We start from the raw sequence: 18,293 nt of genomic DNA, 5'->3' as shown, positions 1-18,293 counted from the left end.
AGCAGTTACGAAAACATGAGGTTGATTGATAACCGGAGGATGGAACTGTTGCCCCTACATGCTTCTGCAGTTAAAGTATTGTAGAACTATTGTATTTTTTTTAACTCTGTTTAATGCAGAGTTAAACATTTGCAGCAATATAACTCATTTCTGTTAGTAAAAGAGCATGCAGAGATAATGGTTGCATTATAACAGCTGATGTGCATTACTGAACTGCATTATACCTTCTCTTTTGGATGCAGTTAAGAGCTACTATTGTCCATAGCTAGAGACTGCATTTTGAAATACCATACTTACTTGAATATAAGATGACCCTGATTACAAGACTATCCCTATAATTAAATTCTATATATGAAAACGTATAAATTTGTTACAATTTTCCAGGTATAGAATCTACTTATTGGTGCTTTGCCTTGAATTTGTCCCCCTCCCATTGCCACAGCAGGGAAAATAAAATGTTTGGGTCATCAAGTGACCCCCTTGCCCTCTGTCCCCCCTAACTTCTTTCCCTATGCAGTCCCTTCCCTCTCCTTATACTGTCAGACCCAGAAATGAGGTGCAAGTTTGAAAACACTGGAGGATGAATTGGTGCATCTTACCATTTAAAAAAAAAAACTGATGCAAGTTTTAGCACAAGTACTCCACAAACATACTTTTAAGCAGCACTTTTGTATCTTCTTGTATAGGGTACAAACTATCCAAAGCCCAAGAGCTCATAGTTTACCATATAGTTCATTGAGCTATACAGACAACATCATTTCAAGTCATGGTGATCTTGTAGCTCAGCACTGTTCAACGTGTGTGTATTCCAGATGTCCCCACGAAGGATTCATATGCTAATTTGCCCCCCACTCGTGACTGGAACTGGGTGTTCTTGTCATGAGTCCTAGGATCCTCCAAAAATTTGTATGCAGGTAAAGTGCAGGGCAGCCCAGTTTGGCTTCAGCTCCTGGAGGATAATCTTATGCAACAGGCTGAGAAAAGAGGGCAACAGAGGGGTTCTGGGCAAGCTGTTTGAAACATTTAAGACTGGTGAAGAAACAGGAATAATTGATCGGACCTACCCAAATCAAAGCAGTGGACGGACATTTTCACAGGCTGATTGCGGTCCATTTTCATGCACTTATTGATGCAGGCCTTCCCCACCACCACCTCTGATTGGTTGAGGGGTCTCAGTGGTCCTGCCCCTTGCTGTAGATTGGCAGGTGGCCCTAAACCGTGGCATAATTCTTTTCCAGGTGCAACATGCCTCTGGCTGCTTAAAAGATGGGGCCAAAACCCTGTTGCTTTGTTGACTGGCCCCAGACTGTTGCCTGTACTGATCCTATTTCCCAGGTTCAGCCTCTCATTTGCTCCCTCTCTCCCTGCTTCTCTGCCCCTCCCCCCTAATGTGTTCCAAGACTGCACATCTTCCCACCCTTTTCTCTGCTTGCCAATAAGTGGGGTTTTTTTGGGGGGAGGGATGTTGCAGCAAGCCCACTAAAATTGTGGAGCCTGCTGTTTTTCACAGAAAAGATCTGATTTTACAAAAAACATGAAATTGCTATTTCAGTAGGTCCCTGATCATTGGAAATGGGAAAGATAGGCACAGCTCAGCTGTGGGCGTGAAGAGGAAGTAAAAATGTATTCAGTGTAGTGTCTCACCATGATTTGAAAAAGAGTTGGTACTAAGGGAGTTGAGTGCAATGGGTAATAACATATGTCTTATTCAGATGGGCATCACTGACCTACCCCTGTGGTAGGTTCTTATCAGCATGTTGGCCTTTTTGGCTAAGATCAAATCGCTGCCAGGGCCCTCGATCACCTGCAAGAGGATTGTGAGACGACTGACTGGACGTGACTTGGCTACCTTCCTTAGCGGCTCGCTGGAGGGCGAGCTCAGCAGAGATGGTGGGGACTTTGCTTCGCTCTGGAGCAGAGCCCGCAATGCCACGTACTGCCTCGGGAACCGCATCAGCTGCACCTGGACTTGGACCAAGGAGCACCGGGAGCTGGGAGTCTCCCCCCCGACTGCATCACCATGCATGAGGACCTTCTTGGAACGGTTCCTGAAGGACGCCGTCCGAAACAAGTACGCCGGTGACCTGAGGGCCAAACCCGACCAGAGCAAGGTCTTCGATGTTACCTTGAAGTGGGACTCTAGCAACCACTTCATGCCCAGCGGGAGCTTCATGCACTTTGTGGACTGGCGCTTCCTCCACCACGCCCGCCTCAACTGCCTGCCTCTGAACAGGGCTGTCCGCTTTGGCCACCAGGACAAGAGGTGTCGACAGTGCGGCTACGCGGCAGAGACCCCCACGTGCTGTGCAGCTGCAGGCCGCGTGCCAGAGCCTGGCAGCTCCACCACAACGCTGTCCAGGACTGCCTGGCTAGACCCATCCCAGCCGCAGCGGTGGAGATCTTTGTAAACCTCATCTTCCCGGGCTGTGAGAACCAGATGCGCCCCGACATCATGATCATGAACCAAGAGGCCAAGAAGGTTGTGATTGTGGATGTGACTATCCCCTTTGAGAACCGGCCAAGAAGGTTGTGATTGTGGATGTGACTATCCCCTTTGAGAACCGGCACCAAGCCTTCACCAACGCCTGTGCTTGCAAGCCGAAGAAGTATGCCCTGCTGGCTGACATCCTGAGGGGCCGCAGCTACAACATGATGGTCAATGCACTCATCATGGGAACGCTCGGAGCCTGGGACCCCAGCAATGAGAGCGTCCTGCATGCCTGCCGTGTCTCCCACCGCTATGCCAAGCTGATGCACTGTCTCATGCTGTCCGACAGGATCCACTCATCCTGTGACATCTACGTGGAGCACATCACGGGCTACCATCAGTACTCTGACCCCACCAGACCAACCGCCGCCAGACTGGACCTAGATGGGACCGCCTGAACCCCCCTCTGCACCTGACAGACTTCACTTCAAGAGGAATCTTCAGCAGCGGACCATCCTGTTCCACCCATAGAGGACCCCTGCAATGAGACTGTAGATGGACTGAGACACTTTCTTCGAGCTACTTCTTCCACCATTGTGGACCATTGTATGGGTTTTTGTGCATCTGTCTTCTTTCTCTCTCAGCATCGTGAACCCCTGTTCCCTACCCCCAGGTTTAATTGGTTAACATTGTATTTTCTGTAACCTAGGTGCTTTCCCCTCCTCACCCCCATCCCTCTAATGATAGTCCCGTGCTTGGGCAATTTGTATTTCCCTACTGGCTTTGTCATTTTTTTGGATTCACAATCCTAAACATCTACTAATAAAATCCAAGCATTTTTATGACCAAGGAGAGGGAGTCAAAACTGGCTCTGGCCCTCTCAGTGCCAGCTTGATATTGCAGTACCTCCATGTCTGGTGCCAGTTTTCTGTGGAAAGAATACCTGCCCACTTTTTATAAGGCACGCACGCACGCATGCACACACACACACCAATATGCTTGCCCAATATGGGCCGTGTGTTTTATAGCCATGCTCAGTATTTTAATCAGCTTAATAATTGGTTTCTGTTACTAAGCACATGCTGCTTTTGGTATCAGTTTAAGGATAGACAGTGTATTTAATGAAGCTTCCTTGTATGTGATTGTAAGAGTAGGAGTATTTTCCCCCCCTGCTGATTGGAGGGGGAGAAACTCATCTTGTATTTGAGTAAATTTGGTAATTTTATTAGCATATCAGGGGTTTTAGATATGCATTTTTTTCAGATCCTCACAAATAGTAAGAGATTTCTGTTAAAGAAGGAGCAAAAAGTCCTCTTTGTGGGATTTCAAGAGAAAGGAACTACGCCGCAGAACCAGCATGTGGTTCATTGGTCATGAGATTGATTTGAAGTGATTGTTCAGCATTCCATTGTAAATGAATTGAGGAGAATTCACAGAATTAATTCAGGAAGACTAGACCCCCTCACATTGGTTTTTGTTTTGCTATCAACTTTTAGAAATTGCACTCATTTCTAAATGAGTTAGCTTACATGGGACTGATTCATTTGTGCATTTGAAAAACATTCACCTGGAAGGGAATAAGGTACAGAATCTATTTTATAGCCAAATTTAAGCTTCTGATACCACAGTTCAGAAGTCTGATCCAGTGGGGTGCTAAATTTTCTTAATTTAGCATCCCACTGAGTTCTGCATCTCGTAAGAAGTGGACTCTTCTTATGAGATGCCAGAACTTGGTAGCTTTGTCCAGATGCACAGGGGTGTGTGCCTACAGTGGAAAAAATAGTAGCAGTACGAATTTGTGCTGCTACTTTTTGCCATAGCACACAACCCTGCACACGTGGTTTGGTGAGGGACAAATTGTTCCACTTCAGGCAAACTGGCCTTGCCCAGCTCCTCTTGGCTCCCCGTGTGTTGGAGCAGCTGAGGCACAACTGCAGAAGTGGAGATGCTCTGGCCAGCAGCCTAAGCATCTCTCTGGAGCACTGGGCCTCTGTGTCTTCTGGTGCACACTCCCATTGTGTGTGCTGCACTGCTTTTTTCCCAGCCCCTTTTTTTTTTGCTACTGGGATTTCCTGGTAGCAGATTTTGGCCCCATGCTGCATATTTTAACATTCCCTGCATGTGGTTTGTGGCACTGCAAAGTGGTTTGTAGTGCCACAGACCTCATGCATCTGCATATCTGGACAACCAGGAGCTATAGATGGAAGGTGGGTGAACAAGGAAACAGTTTGGTCAGCATAGTGAGTGCTGGTTTTAGAAAACCAGCAGACTAAATAATTTCTTTTGTAGGCACCATGGCAAAGGAGAGTTTTAAAGAGGGGTTAGAAGGAGAACAATGAGTGGTCTGTACCATAATTTGCTTTCAGTGCTTTTCTTTTATTACAGGCTTGATGTTCCTGAATCTCATGTATTTGCATTAATTTCAGTGGGAGCTGAATATTCAGTGTCTTATGGGTGGCACTTGGGACTATGGAGGCTTTTTCTAAAGGGATTATTGTATTAGCTTCAGATACAAAAGCAGAAAGAGGTCTGTTCCTCTCCCTTTCCTCTGCACACTCCCCACCCCCCAACACCTAGAACATAAATTCTGACAGAAATCAGGCTGGTGGTATTGTCACTCCGTGTGCTGAGAGGAACATATCTCCTGTCCCTTGGGTACTATACAGTCTATTAGATCATGTTTACAGTCAGTGTGCTGCTGGTTAATTGGCATGTAAGGGAAGAATCCTTTGCAATTTAATAGCACCAACTCTGGAGAAGCGATTATGAAGAATCCTTAGCAATCTATTTGGGTATGTCTATATATTGCCCTATGGCAATGTTGTTACTGAGCTGTGCTTTAATACTTCCAAAAGAAAGTACTAAATCTGAAGATTAATCTAAATATTTTTATTATCTTGTCACTTTTTATGTGAAATATAAGTTAAAATGCATTGAGTTCCTTGGCTAGGAAAAGACAGCAGGAACTGCCTGGTGTGGCAGGACAGCAGTGAGGCTAGCCCCCAGATCCTTGGAAGTGTAGTATCAAGATGGTTACTTTACTGTAAATAGTTCTTTATATAAGTTTCTCAAGCCTCATTAGGACTCTGCAGGCTGCATTAAGCAGCTCACTTGCTCCTTTAAGCACCAGCTATGGCTAACAAGGATTAACACAAGCCTCTTTCCATTCTACTTCATGGGCTAGAGACAAGTGACAGTCATCTTGACAGCCGTTAGATTACAGTGTCTGAATTTTCTGTCCCAGTGAAGAAAAATCACTGTCCCGATTTAAAACATACACCCTAATTTTGAAGGGCTAGTTTTAGAAGGAAGATGTATGTGGTATGCCAGTAAATACAGGACATAAGAAAACTCATACAATTATTGGTTCTTTCCTACAGCAAATACATAAGCATTAGAGTAAAAAGAGCATGTAAATGAGGATCTAAAGATATGACTGCTAGTTATTTTGACAGGGTTGACACTTCCTAACTTGTTTATCTGAGCTCTTAAGTTCCCTGATATTTGCATACTTCACATAGCACTACTTCTCTTATCCTTGGTTCTTTCTTAGATGTCCTTTCATGTATGTGGCAAGCATAGTATCTTATCTACATAGATTTGGGAGCTTATTGATATAAAGCTTACAATTGATAAGACTGCATAGAACAAAGAATAGAGTGAAAGACAAGGTGAAGAAGAAAGTGGGAAGGCCAGTCATGCAAAGCCTTGTCATTTCATAAGCACATTCCATAATGTGTTTTCATGGCAAGCCTTGTAGGCAGATTCTGAAGATTTCCTAAAAATGGACTGATTTGGCAAAGGATCACTAGTGTCTCACGGATCCTACCAGGATGTCAAGGAGAAAAAATTATTGTGCTTTAATGCTCTTTGATAGATGCATACCAGGTCGGCCTACAAGCTTCTCCAGGGATGGTGCTGCTTAGTCTTCCTCGGGTACTTGTTCTATATTGGCTGCTACTGTTCTGATGGTTCAGTAATCTAACCTTAATTTTTCCTGCTACAGCTAAGGGCCATTGCTGTTTGTTCTGTCCTCAAGGATAAATTAGAATAATTGGTCCTTGTCCTTTCTGATGCCCCTTTCTATGTATTCTTAAAATGGTTATGTTTCCATTAAGTCTCCTTATCTTTAGAGTAATTATTCTCAAATCTTTTAACATTTCCTCACAGGTCTGATTTTCCTAAACTTTTGTTCTTTCACTTTTGAACTCCTAATCTCTTTGCCTTTTAAATAATATTGTGGCTTTTATTTAAAGTATATGCAAGAAAGGATATAAGAAACCACTTTGCTCCAACTGACAAATATGGAGATTTAGAAGTACAGTTTAATTTTCATCAATCCACTTTACAACATTTAAATGAAATTTACCTCTGAACGGCCCTTTGTAAGCACTGTAGGCTAACATGAGGTAAGGGTATGTATAGAGATTAAACAGATGTTTCTGACCCTGCAGTGTCTGTTGGGAACACAGATGAAGACTGTTAAGGATATGTATAGAGACTGAACAGATGTTTCTGACCCTGCAGTATCTGTTGCGAACACAGATGAAGACTGTTCTTTATTTAAATATTGCCATTATTATTCCAGTAGATATGGATCACCTGAGTCAAAACCTCAGATCTGAATAAGTATCCAACTGTTCAGTTTGAGGAAGTTTAGATTCAGTTTTTATGACTAATTGCCATATCTAAATACAAATAGGCAGAGAAGGTCTCCCTTATGCCCTCTTTTAGGAAAAAGAGGAGTGATGCCTTTTTATTTACACCTCAGCCCAGATCATTTACCAGAAATGTTGTTTGAGTATGGTTTTCTGTGGGTTGTATGTCATGACTGGAGGAGAGAGAGAGCTCAACAGTGTCCGTGAAATACCAGGTCAAAAGCCCTGAGGACTTGAAGATTGTATCAAACAGGTTGAGGGATAACTAGGAAGTAGAGCAAGTTTGTTTTAAGAACATAGAACTGGAAGGAGCCTATGACTGGAAGATCTTAGAAGAAAAAGACCCTGCCCTACACAGCAGAGGAAAGTACAACCCACTGCAGTCCTTTGCCAGTCTGACCTAGAAATTTGGTGATTTGGTATAACACTGAGTGGAAGAGCAAGATCATCAAAGCAGGAACACCTGGGGTTTTCTAAGTACCGGCAGGAGCATCATTACATTCCAGTCAAAATCCCCCAGCTTTAGCTGTGGCTGATGTCCCAGTATCTCTGATGAGAGCCCTAATACTAGAAGCCAGTAGCATTCACGAGGGGGGAAGCTTCCTTCCTGGCCCCAACTGGCAACTAGCAAAAACCCTGCTGCGTGGGATTCCCAGATGCCTTCCACACCAGAAGAGCTACCTTATTACAATACTTCAGGACCACAGATGTAATTCCACAGTACATCCTTGGATTGGTAAGCCAGAACACCCTGCCCTATCGTACCACAACTTCCACAAACTTGCCTAGTTTAGTTTTATAGCAGTTCAGATTCCTTGCCCGTGATTGGTTTTGGGTGGGGACCACTGAGAAGTTGTCATCTGCAAGGGACTGTTTGGAACATTTGCCTGATCCAAAAGGGAGATAATGTGTTGTATCCTCCTGTAATTTGCTGGGCTGAGAGCTGGAAGCACGACAGTTTGAGGACATTAACAACTGTTTGAACCATTTGATCTGTAAATTACAAAATTAGCTAACATGTTGATTAATTGGTCTAATGATTACATTCCTTGTTAAGCTTAACAACAGGGATCCAGGTTTTCCCTTGCCCATGGGAAAACAGAGAAAAACACAGATTTCCCCCTTTACCCGAGGAAAACATGGATTTTTCATTTTAATGAAAAAACCCATGGATTCTGAACTTTTGCAAAGAGCTCTCTGCAGGCTGGCATAGTTCCAGCCTGCAAGGAGCTGTGGGGAGCGATATGAGGAGAGCAGTCAGGCAGGGGGCACCATGTATACCTGGCAACCAGGTATATACACATGGTTGCCAGGCAGCCTGAAGAACAGCTCCCACAGGTAAATCAGGCAGGGGGGGTGGCAGTGATTGAGACCCCCATAGGGTGGGAGGGCAGGGCTGGGGCCACTGTCCAGCCAGGGTTGCATGGGGCTTGGGGCTGGAATGTGTGGCTGCAGGGCCCTGGCAGGGAGTGGGATGGGGCTGCAGGTAGCTCCTCTGGGTTGCAGGGGGCTGGGAACAGCTCCTTGCCACTGCATGCACTTGGGGGGGGGGGGGGAGAAAGGGGGGCACGTACCACTCAGATCTGTGCATGAGGCAGGTACAGGCTGTCTGCTGCAAGCTTAGTTTTCCTGCCCTACTGCCCTCCCCCAGGGCCTCTGCAGCCCAGCAGGTGCAACCTGGCAGAGCAGGGCTGCACAGGGAAGCTCTTTGTCATTTTGAGGTCTGCACTGCCCTGGTAAGGTGCCCCCTGCCCACTCCGCAGCAGCAGGGGCAGTGGTGCCGAGTTGTGTCTGCCCCTGCCCCATGCACAAATCTGGGGTCATGGGTCCCCCTTGTTCCCCCCAGGAGTGTGTGCAGCTGTGGGGAGCTGGCCCAACCCCCCAACCTGAGCTGGCAGCAGTGGGGGTGGTGCTCCACTCCATTGCAGCAGCTGCTGCCTCCTGCAGGCAGCAACCAGGGCTTTGAAACTCCTGCGGGGGGCAGGGGGCTGCGGACCTGGGTTCCTGGCCCCGTAGCTCTGGCAGCTGAGGGCCCCGTCCAGCAGGGCTGTGGGGCAGGGAGCTGTGGATGGGGAACAAGGGACACCAGCAGTACTGGGGAGCTGGGGGGGGGGAGTGAGGGGTACCAGCATGGCTGTGTGGGGGGCACAAGCAGAGGCAGGGGCTGTGGGGTGGGGCACCTGCAGGGCTAAGGGGCTGTGGCTTGGGAGTGAGGGGCCTGGGCCTGCGTTCTGTTAGGTAAGGGGGCAGGGGGAACTCTGATTTTCCATGATAAAAAATAAAAATGAAATACCAAAATGTATAGGTATTTAGAATTTATTTTGTTATAGTGATTGAGGTCCTAGTAGGCTTCCAAATTACTTTAAAGTTGTAAGTATATCAAGAAAAGATTGTGTTTAACTGATGCGTGCATTTATAGACCTTTCATTTTAATCACAGATTATGGGTTTTTTATTGGAGAATTTGCTCTTTATATCAGAGAATCTTCTATTTTTTTTTTTATCAGGGGAAAAACAAGTTCCCTGCTTATCAAACTGCAAGAAAAGCACTGAAATTTCTTGCAGCTTTCCAGATTGTTACATTAGGGTCAGATCTCCTAGGAGAAAGGTTGGGTGTGATTTGGACTTGAAGGGCCATTCATTATTTCAGCTTTACCCTTTACCCCTATAGCCCTGATTTCCAGTTAGTTTGAGCCTGTTTTACAAGGTGGTTCAGTTTAGAGATTGTATGAAATGCCTGTGCATTATCTTACTAACAAGTACATTTTTAGTTTGTTAAAAGTGGTATAGATAGGTTAATTAATTTTAGGCCTCAGTTCTTTAAAAGCTTGCATGCTGAGTTCCTTTGAATATAAGACTTTTCAAAACCAGGTATTTTTTCTGAAGTTGGCCTGCATTGTAAATTTGAGTTTAAAGCAATAAAAAAAAAAAAAAAAGAAACAAAAATCTAAAAATGTTATATTCTATAGAGTCTGTATCATTGTTAGTGTACAGTGAAATCCCTGTTATCTGGGATTTTACTAACTGGGACACTACCAACCAGAATTTCTGGCTGGCCAATTGGACATGGTGGGGAAGGGTAGGGAGGGAACTTGCACACTGCCACCCGCCATGCTGTGCTGCCGCTTCTCGGGGTATGCCCCCCCCCTCCCCGGTCCAGGTACAGCTTCGCCACCCCCCACCCCCACTCCACATCTGGGCGGAAACTGGCATTTTTACATTACCAGCACCCCTCCTTCCCCACTCATGCTGGATATCAGGGATTTTACTGTACCTTTATTTGATATTTTATGTTTTTCTTAAATTAAGTGTCAGGAAGTTTGGGTCTGACTTAAATCCAAGTGCATCTTGTATTTGAAAGAACATGGAATGTGTTTAGCCTTAAGGATTCGAGCAGTCTTATTGAAGCTAATGAGTCTTACTGTGTTTGTAAAGTGAAATGTGTGTTTTCAGGATTGGGGCTTTAGTGCTAAAATACTTACTTTACTGTAAAGTACTTATAGTATACTCTCTTTAAGGGTTTGACAGTCTTTTGCCCATGCAGGCCACCTTTTGTTTCACAGCCTCTACTGCAGGCTGCAAGTTTCCATCCCCCAGAGCAGTCAGTTGCTTGTGCTTGCTCTCACTGCAGATTCCCAATCCTTCTACAGCAAAGGTAAGCGCAGATGTGGCAGAGCTCCGTAATGGAGGAGATGGGTGGGCAACAGAGCCCAGCTCTGTGCCACCTATTTCTCCCATGCCAGATTGGACCTTTGCAGACCAGATCCAGCGTGTGGACCATAGGTTGTCAACCCCTGCTATTATAATAGTATATGCTATATACCAGTGGTCTCCAAACTTTTTTGATTGCGCACCCCTATCAGTAAAACATTTTTGAGCACACACCCCCAATATATGTCACAATACACTGAAAGTGAACAAATGAGTGAGGGCGCCACTGTCAACCCCTCCGCGTTCTGAAACTCCCACTCTTCCCTCAGGATACCTTGCGTACCGTACATGACACGTGACCGTCTGACATATGGACTGAGTGAGGGCACCAGTGTCAATTCGTATATTAAATATTAGTAAAGCTTAACTTTTTTCTTATTTTTTTAGATAAAAAGTAAATATAAATAGAAGTTCTAATATTTTCTTCCTGCACCCCAATGGATCATCTTGCGCACCCCCTGGGGTGCGCACACCTCACTTTGGAGACCACTGCTATATACTATACCAGGGCCATCAAACTGGTGGCCTCTGAGGAATTAACCTGCACCCCCCGGACTCTTGGTCTTGGCACTACTGTCCACTTTGCTCCAATTGCCACCAAAGTCTTTGGGCTGCCCTTCTGTCTTCCAGCCTCTATCACCCTTGGTTGCTGTATCCTGCCTCTATTCCAGTGAAGAAAAATCAGCTTCTCTTTTTTAAATATGCACCCAATTTTGGAGGTGCATGTAGGATGTGAGAAAATACAGTAATATAAAGCCTAACTTAGTGCATTTATTATTCTAAATCTGAAATACCTGGGAATTTCTTGATGGATGAACTCCTTTTCCCTGGTGAAATCTCTTCTCCTAAGAATAAAAAATTGAACTGTATTTTTTTCATTTGAAGGGTTAGGGTTTTTGATAATTCTCAATGCTATTAACAGAAGCTCTTCAAACGCTTGTTCTTTCCACCTGAGCAGCTCATCTCTGATTTAGCCCTTATCTTTTGAGAAGTACTTAAGAGGCTGGCATCCCTTGTCGGGAATTTGCATATCTGTTATAGCCGGGTTAAGTGAAACCTGATTCTTCATTGAAATTTCAAGTTAGAGAATAATTCAAGTTCTCTGGGTTTTATTCTGCTATCCCCTTCTGTTATATACTCCCAGTTCAGGTTTGGCTAATGCCAGCTGATCTACACGCTAAAACTAGAGGGGTTTAATAGTGGTAAGCATGTAGGCTGTAGAAATGTCTTTTGTCACTCAAGTATGTGCTCATTCCACAAAACCACTTAATGGTATGGAGCCTGCAGGGTGGCCACTGACCTGCCATAGCTTTTGACATACAGTACTTAAGAAAATGCCTTAAGTCACCTCTACCTATTTTGGAAATGCAGAAGTTAGATTACTAAATAAGAGGTTGGTATGTTTAAAAGAGTGGAAGTGATTAAGATGAGAAGTAGCTTAAAAGACTTAACCATCTCATAGTATGAAAGGTTTTCTAATGTAATTTTGATGACTAAAATTTTACATACCTGTTAGAATTTAATCTACAGCAATATTTAGAGCTGAAAGTTTCAACCTTTGCTTCTACAATATAATCTGTTATCGAAAAAGAATGCATGCTTATATTTTATTTTAACAAACACCGTTACCCTCAGGAATGTGTATGAAGCTTCCATCAACATTTATGCAGTGACAACTTATACTGGACATTGAACAATAGTGACAATTTTATTTGATGGTACTGGCTCAGAGCATGTCATCAAATGATCCTTTGTTTTTCTTCGTTCTGTTTCTGTAAGTTTCTAAATCTCCGTTTCCCATAAATTGTAGGGAAGGGTGCTCTGCACTTCGCAGGGCTAGGCTCTCATCCCCCTGTGCAGTGTTAAGATTAAAAATGTGGATATATGCATGGTTTTATAGAATCATCAATACTGTTGTTCAAAAGAAACTATAAGGACACAAGTTCCCAGCAAAACTGAATCTAATTAGTAACTATCTCTTTATTGCTTTATGATCAGTGTACTGTATTTTACAGTTAAGAATAGTGGTAGCTGGCTTCTCAGCGTAATGCTAGTTGTTTTCTTTTGGCTGTAAACCTGGAAACAAAATGATTACACAGACTAAAGAGGAGGAGGAAAGCTCAAATAAAAAGGCACTTACATTTATTGTGTTTTGCAGGGTAGTTTTCAAGAACAATGCACGTCTCTTGAGACTTTGTTTCTTATCCATTTTATAGGGCTCTGGCCTCTTAACAGCACTGCTTTAATTACTTGTTCTTGGGATTCAGAGTTGGTATCAGCACTTGCCATGAAAACAAGCATGTTAAAAAGAGGTCAGGTTTCACAAGACAGCAGCGGACTTGTAAAAACTGATTTTACTGGCACAAATAAAGTCAGAATTAAGAAACTAAAGATTTGCTTTAAGTAACAAGATGTTGAAGGAGTGGATATGGAGCTGTGAAGAACAGTTTATAAATTGTGATCTGATTGGAGGACAAAGACAAGCATTTTCTAAAACCAACCTTGTAACATTTATAAAGTAGGCAGCTATGCTGAAAACGCTGTCTTGGATTTTTATTTGGTGCAGCAATCATTTCTAGTATCTGTGGGTACCTATACACATGATGGACCTTTGCTCCAATATGTTCTAATTAGCACGTGTTGGAGCAGACTTGATAATGGAATCTGCTGCAGGTCTGCTGGAGTGTGCTAATTAGCACACTCCAGCAGCCTCCATGTCATATGTGTTCAGCATCCCCATGTTTTGAAGCGGCTGCACTTTAACTAAAGCTTGTCAAAGCTTTAGTTAAAGCATCCCTGCTGCCATTTTGAAGTGCGGGATGCTGGACACACATGACACAATGAGTGCTTTTATTAGAGCAGATCTCAGAACCACTCTACTTAAAGCAACCCTCCCCTTCACCCCAGAGCACATGTATAGACAACCTATGGGACCTCATTCCAGGAAATAACTTTATTTTAAAAGACACAGGGTGAAAATGCTAAGAAAAAAAAATCTCTGCTTCAGTTACTGGCAGGCCTTATAACTGGTAGCCAAACTTTTTGGCAGGCATGCCACAAATTAGTCATGTGTTTCCTCCAGCCCAGCTGGATTCCCCAGTGCTGAGAGGGGCTGGGAACTCAGTCGGGCTGAAGGAGGCGCTTCCCCCAGCCCAGCTGAGTTCCACAGTACTGTGAGCTGCTGGGAACTGAGCCCAGCAGTGGGAGGTGCTCCCCTTCAATTCCCAGCGGCTCGCATCCGTGGGGAGCTGAGCCCGGTGGGGGGAGAAGCGCCTCTTGCCACCAGGCTCAGCTCCCAGCAGCTCGCAACCCTGTGGAACTCAGCCCGGTGGTGGGAGGTGCCGGCTCTGCCCGCCTTCCACCTTGGGCTGAGATGCACGGGGCTGGCAGAGCCGATTGGAGCTCAGCGCAGCGGTGGGAGGCAGGCAGAGCTGGCACTATGCTCCAATTGGCTCCACCAGCCTCATAGAGCACAGCCTGGTGGCAGGAGGCGGGGAAAGCCATGGCTGTACTCCCCACCGGGCTGAGTGACATGGGTCTGCAGCCCTGGCTCTCCCCTGTCTCCCACCACCTGGCTGGCTGCTTCGAAATTCAAAACATTTTAAAACGTTTTGACTGGCCTAGTTTCATTTAGTTTTGAGGCTGTTTTGAAGTCCTTTGTTTCAATTTTGCTATTTTGAGCTCAAAATGAGTCAAAACAGTGTCAAAACGAATCAGCTGGCAAAATTTCACATGGCCCTGTTGGACAACCTTGCCTTAGATGAATTAAATGCAAGTATTAGCTGCATAGCTGTACAAGCTGTTCATACAGTTTTAGTAGTTTTTACATGTTACTTTTCCTTTTTTTCAGTTTCTCTTGCCAAGTTTCTATTCTAGTTTTCATTCAGTAGTTGTAATGTATGGGTTGCCAGGGAATATAATAAACTGCAGTCACTAGAATTTTTAAAAAATCACTAAAGTATTTATTTAAAAATTAGGATTAGAAGGCTGCAATTTTTTTCCTTGACAAAACCTAAATATTGAGTATAAAGAACCTGAGAGTGTTCTACTACGTAGTGTCAAAAATACCAGGAAATTATGGGCATGATTCTGCAGTTCCTGTGCAGACCAAAGTGTTTTTGAGTTTTACCCTTTAAAGCAGATAAGTTAAAGTCATTTAACTCCCTGGGTTGGATTCCTCCTGGACTGGATCTGGTGGGTTGAGCAGAGGTGGTGTTAGCTCCCATGGGGAGCTAAAGGAATGTATCCTGTTAAGTCAAGCCTTTGGAGTAGAGAGGAGTGTCAAATATACAGCCTGCAGCCCAGCTCTGGCTCGTGGAGCCATACGATCCAGCTGGTGGGCACCCAGCTAGCTGCCCCAGCCCAGCATGCTGTATGTGTCATGGGGGCTGGACCCTGGTGCTAGGGATGCTGTCATTGGCACAGGGGGTTGGTCCATACCTGACCCTGTGACCTTTATCTGGCCTGCAGGGCCTGATGAGTTGCACACCCTTGGGGGTATCAAAGGAGAGAGAAAAGAGTGGGTGTTTTTGTCTTATTGGCTCCATGGGGGAATCAAAGCAAAACAGATCTAGAAGATGCTCATGTAAGTATACTAACCTGTATGTCATAGGTAGAGGTATAACTGACTGGTCCTCAGTCTTTTATGAAGCTGAGCTTCCATATTCAGAGAAACAATTCCATATTCAGATGCCTAATTATTGGGGGGAGGAGGTTTTATATTTGGTTTTCTGGAAATAAAAAGGCTTTATCGAGAGGGGTTAAACAGTTCTTGTAAGTTTGATTGTCCCACTTTTCATTGTTGCCAGTGTTAATCAGGAGTACCATGACTAGGATGATGGTTTGGAAATCATCATCTTTTTAGAAAATGCCAGTTCTTCATTTTCACTTGCTTTTTGACTAAAAAAAAAATAAGCCAATTCTTTTGTTATAAAGAACTTCAAAAGACTGCAACAGGTCAGAATCTTTGAACGCTATGAATTCTTGTGTGAAATCTCTGGGTTTATAATGTGAATCATGTTTGCACACATAATAGCTTGCACCCCATGGCACCCTTGAAAAACACAGCACCCCAAGCTGTTGGGGCACCCTGGTTGAGAATCACTGTGCTAAGTTATAAGTCTTTATGGTAAAGGTATACAGCCCACATAATATGGAAGCATTTATACCAGGATAGCTTACTCCTACATGGAAAGTGGAATAACTGTATTGGTTAAGGCACCTTTTATATTGATAATGTTGTGTTCATACTTATACTGGAAGAAAAAAACTGAAACTATAAAAAACTACCCTGCCTCACTTCCCATCCCAACACACACTAACCAAAATAATGGTACTGATACCAAAGCTGGATGTAAGCCAGACCTTATTTTCCAGAGCTATGTATGGCTTGCCATTTACTAGAGTCTTAATTATGAAATCACATTATTCTATACTAGGAAATGCACAAGAATTCTGAAAATCTGAGAAGAGTACTCTTTGTAAGAGAAAGATGTGTCTGTACTCCACTAAGGAATCAATAACTTATGGCAGGTCTTTTAAATACACAAAGTTCAGTCTAACAAAATAGGTCAGTGACTTTGGATAGTCTATGACAATATTTTATGTGACTTACACAAAGGGGGAAAATCTTGTGTTTTTTAATTAAATTTTAAAAAATGAACTGAATAGTATGGCTCGCCCAGATGGGTATTCTTGTTCTATTATATATTATTACTTTTTTTTGCCACAAATATCAGTAAATAAATTAATAGTTTAGAAGCTCTGCTTTTTCTTTTCTTCCCAGCTTTCATTTCCTGAGCAAGAGAATCAAACTGTTGATTGGTTTTGTAGGTGTTTGTTAATTGGAAGTTGTTCATTTATCTTTTACTTTATGCAGTTCATTTTTGTTTCACTCTGTTCAGCTGTTAAAGCGTGAAATTATATTGGGAAGCTCTCATGGGTAAAAGGAACAGTAGAAATCATACCACATACATTCTAACTCAGATGGCTGAGATGAAGGTTCACAGTTCTTTACAGTGCTTTCCTTTTTGTTTTGTTTTTCCATTAAAGTATTAACTGGTGCAGCTCTAGGAGTGTTTTTCCAGACCTGAGTGAGGAAGGTAAATACTATTGTTAAACAGCAAGACTTAGCTGGGAGGAACTAAATGTAGCTTTGTAAAGCTCCCTCTGTGATAAGTGAGCTTTACTTTCAGCAAGGTTCACAGGATCAGGTGTCGCATCTAACTTTTTAGTTGAATGCAAACCCGTTTTGTGTAGTGATATCCTTAAATCTGTTTGAAGATTTAACACTGACTTATTTTAATTTGGCTTTTTCCATTTTTAACATAATTAAGTTGAAGCCAACGAACCTGTCTTAAATCATACTAAGCTCAACAACAACAGTCATGTCAGTCATGCACTGGTTTAACTGAATTATTCTAAATACATGATTAATTAAACCTATGCAGTTTTGCTATCGTCGAGGCCTTTGTATCAAAGTTTGCATCTTTAAATGTCAGGAAACAGACTGTTCTGTGTAATTTTTGTGCAAGTTGATCTATAACTATGTCCTTCAGAACATGTTTCTCCTTGCTGGCTTCTAGGGCAGTTCTTTTGTTTTAACTTGTTTTCATTCAGCCTTTTAAATTTTACTTAAATTTTATTTTTAGCTATTACCGCATTTGAAGTCCAACCACTTTCAATTGAAGTCCAAGAAGGAGGCGTTGCCCGATTGTCCTGTAAAATAACAGCCAACCCTCCTGCCATCATCACATGGGAAGTAAATCGAACAACTTTACCATTAGCCATGGACAGGTATGTAGTCTTTCACACTTTGGCATGATATCTTCTCTGTAAACATTTTGAATCTGTGCCAATCTGCAAATTGCAGAATGGGGGGGAATCCTAACACTTAAAGTGTTATTTTAAAAAGCATCAACTAAACCAGTAACATTTGAGATATAGTTTAGAATCATTAAATAACCCATTTTATAGTTATAAATAAATCTTGCTGGTGCTTATTTATCTGAGTAACTTTAAGTATAAGGGAAGTCTTGCTGAACTCAGAAGGACTACTTTTATACATAAAATTACTCAAATATGTAATTTCAGAATTGAGGCCTTATTTAAGTCCTTTTCTCCTTCAAAATATCAGTAAGGGTGCAGAAAGTCTTGTATGTTTTTAATCATTTTTACTGATACACTTTATAACCAGAAACTGTTTTTTTGGGTTTTTTTCTAATTTAGTCTAATTATCAGAATCTCTTTAAATATGGGATTCTTAATATGTCTGTGAGGCTATGGAGTTCTAAAATGAGTCTTTGCAACTACCAAATCAGTTTTAAATGTTGCAGGATTGAGGTGTGCCTGCTGATAGCATACTTAAGTACAATACAGTGGGGAAACCGCTATGTGGATGGGGGTATAGTAGGAATTGGACGTCGCAAAGGGCAGAAGTGAATGGAGTAGTTCAGAGACCACATACTTTTGTTGTATTGTCCAGAGCAGTGAATTCTG

General features: G+C 43.1%; 1 protein-coding gene across 2 annotated transcripts in view; it reads left to right on the top strand.

Annotated features, from left to right (window-relative positions):
* PRTG (protogenin) overlaps positions 1–18,293 on the top strand; it is a 130,121-nt gene that overhangs the window by 40,553 nt on the left and 71,275 nt on the right. For both annotated transcript variants that reach the window (XM_090029369.1, XM_090029368.1), the window contains exon 3: positions 17,447–17,591. In XM_090029369.1, coding sequence (XP_089885495.1) covers positions 17,447–17,591 — 145 coding nt within the window. The remainder of the gene's footprint in view (positions 1–17,446; positions 17,592–18,293) is intronic.

Source organism: Crocodylus siamensis, chromosome 15 (genome assembly GCF_052110815.1).
Source record: "Crocodylus siamensis isolate JL-2025a chromosome 15, ASM5211081v1, whole genome shotgun sequence".
In the NCBI taxonomy this organism is placed as follows: domain Eukaryota; kingdom Metazoa; phylum Chordata; order Crocodylia; family Crocodylidae; genus Crocodylus; species Crocodylus siamensis.
This window is presented reverse-complemented; position numbering and strand designations above follow the sequence as displayed.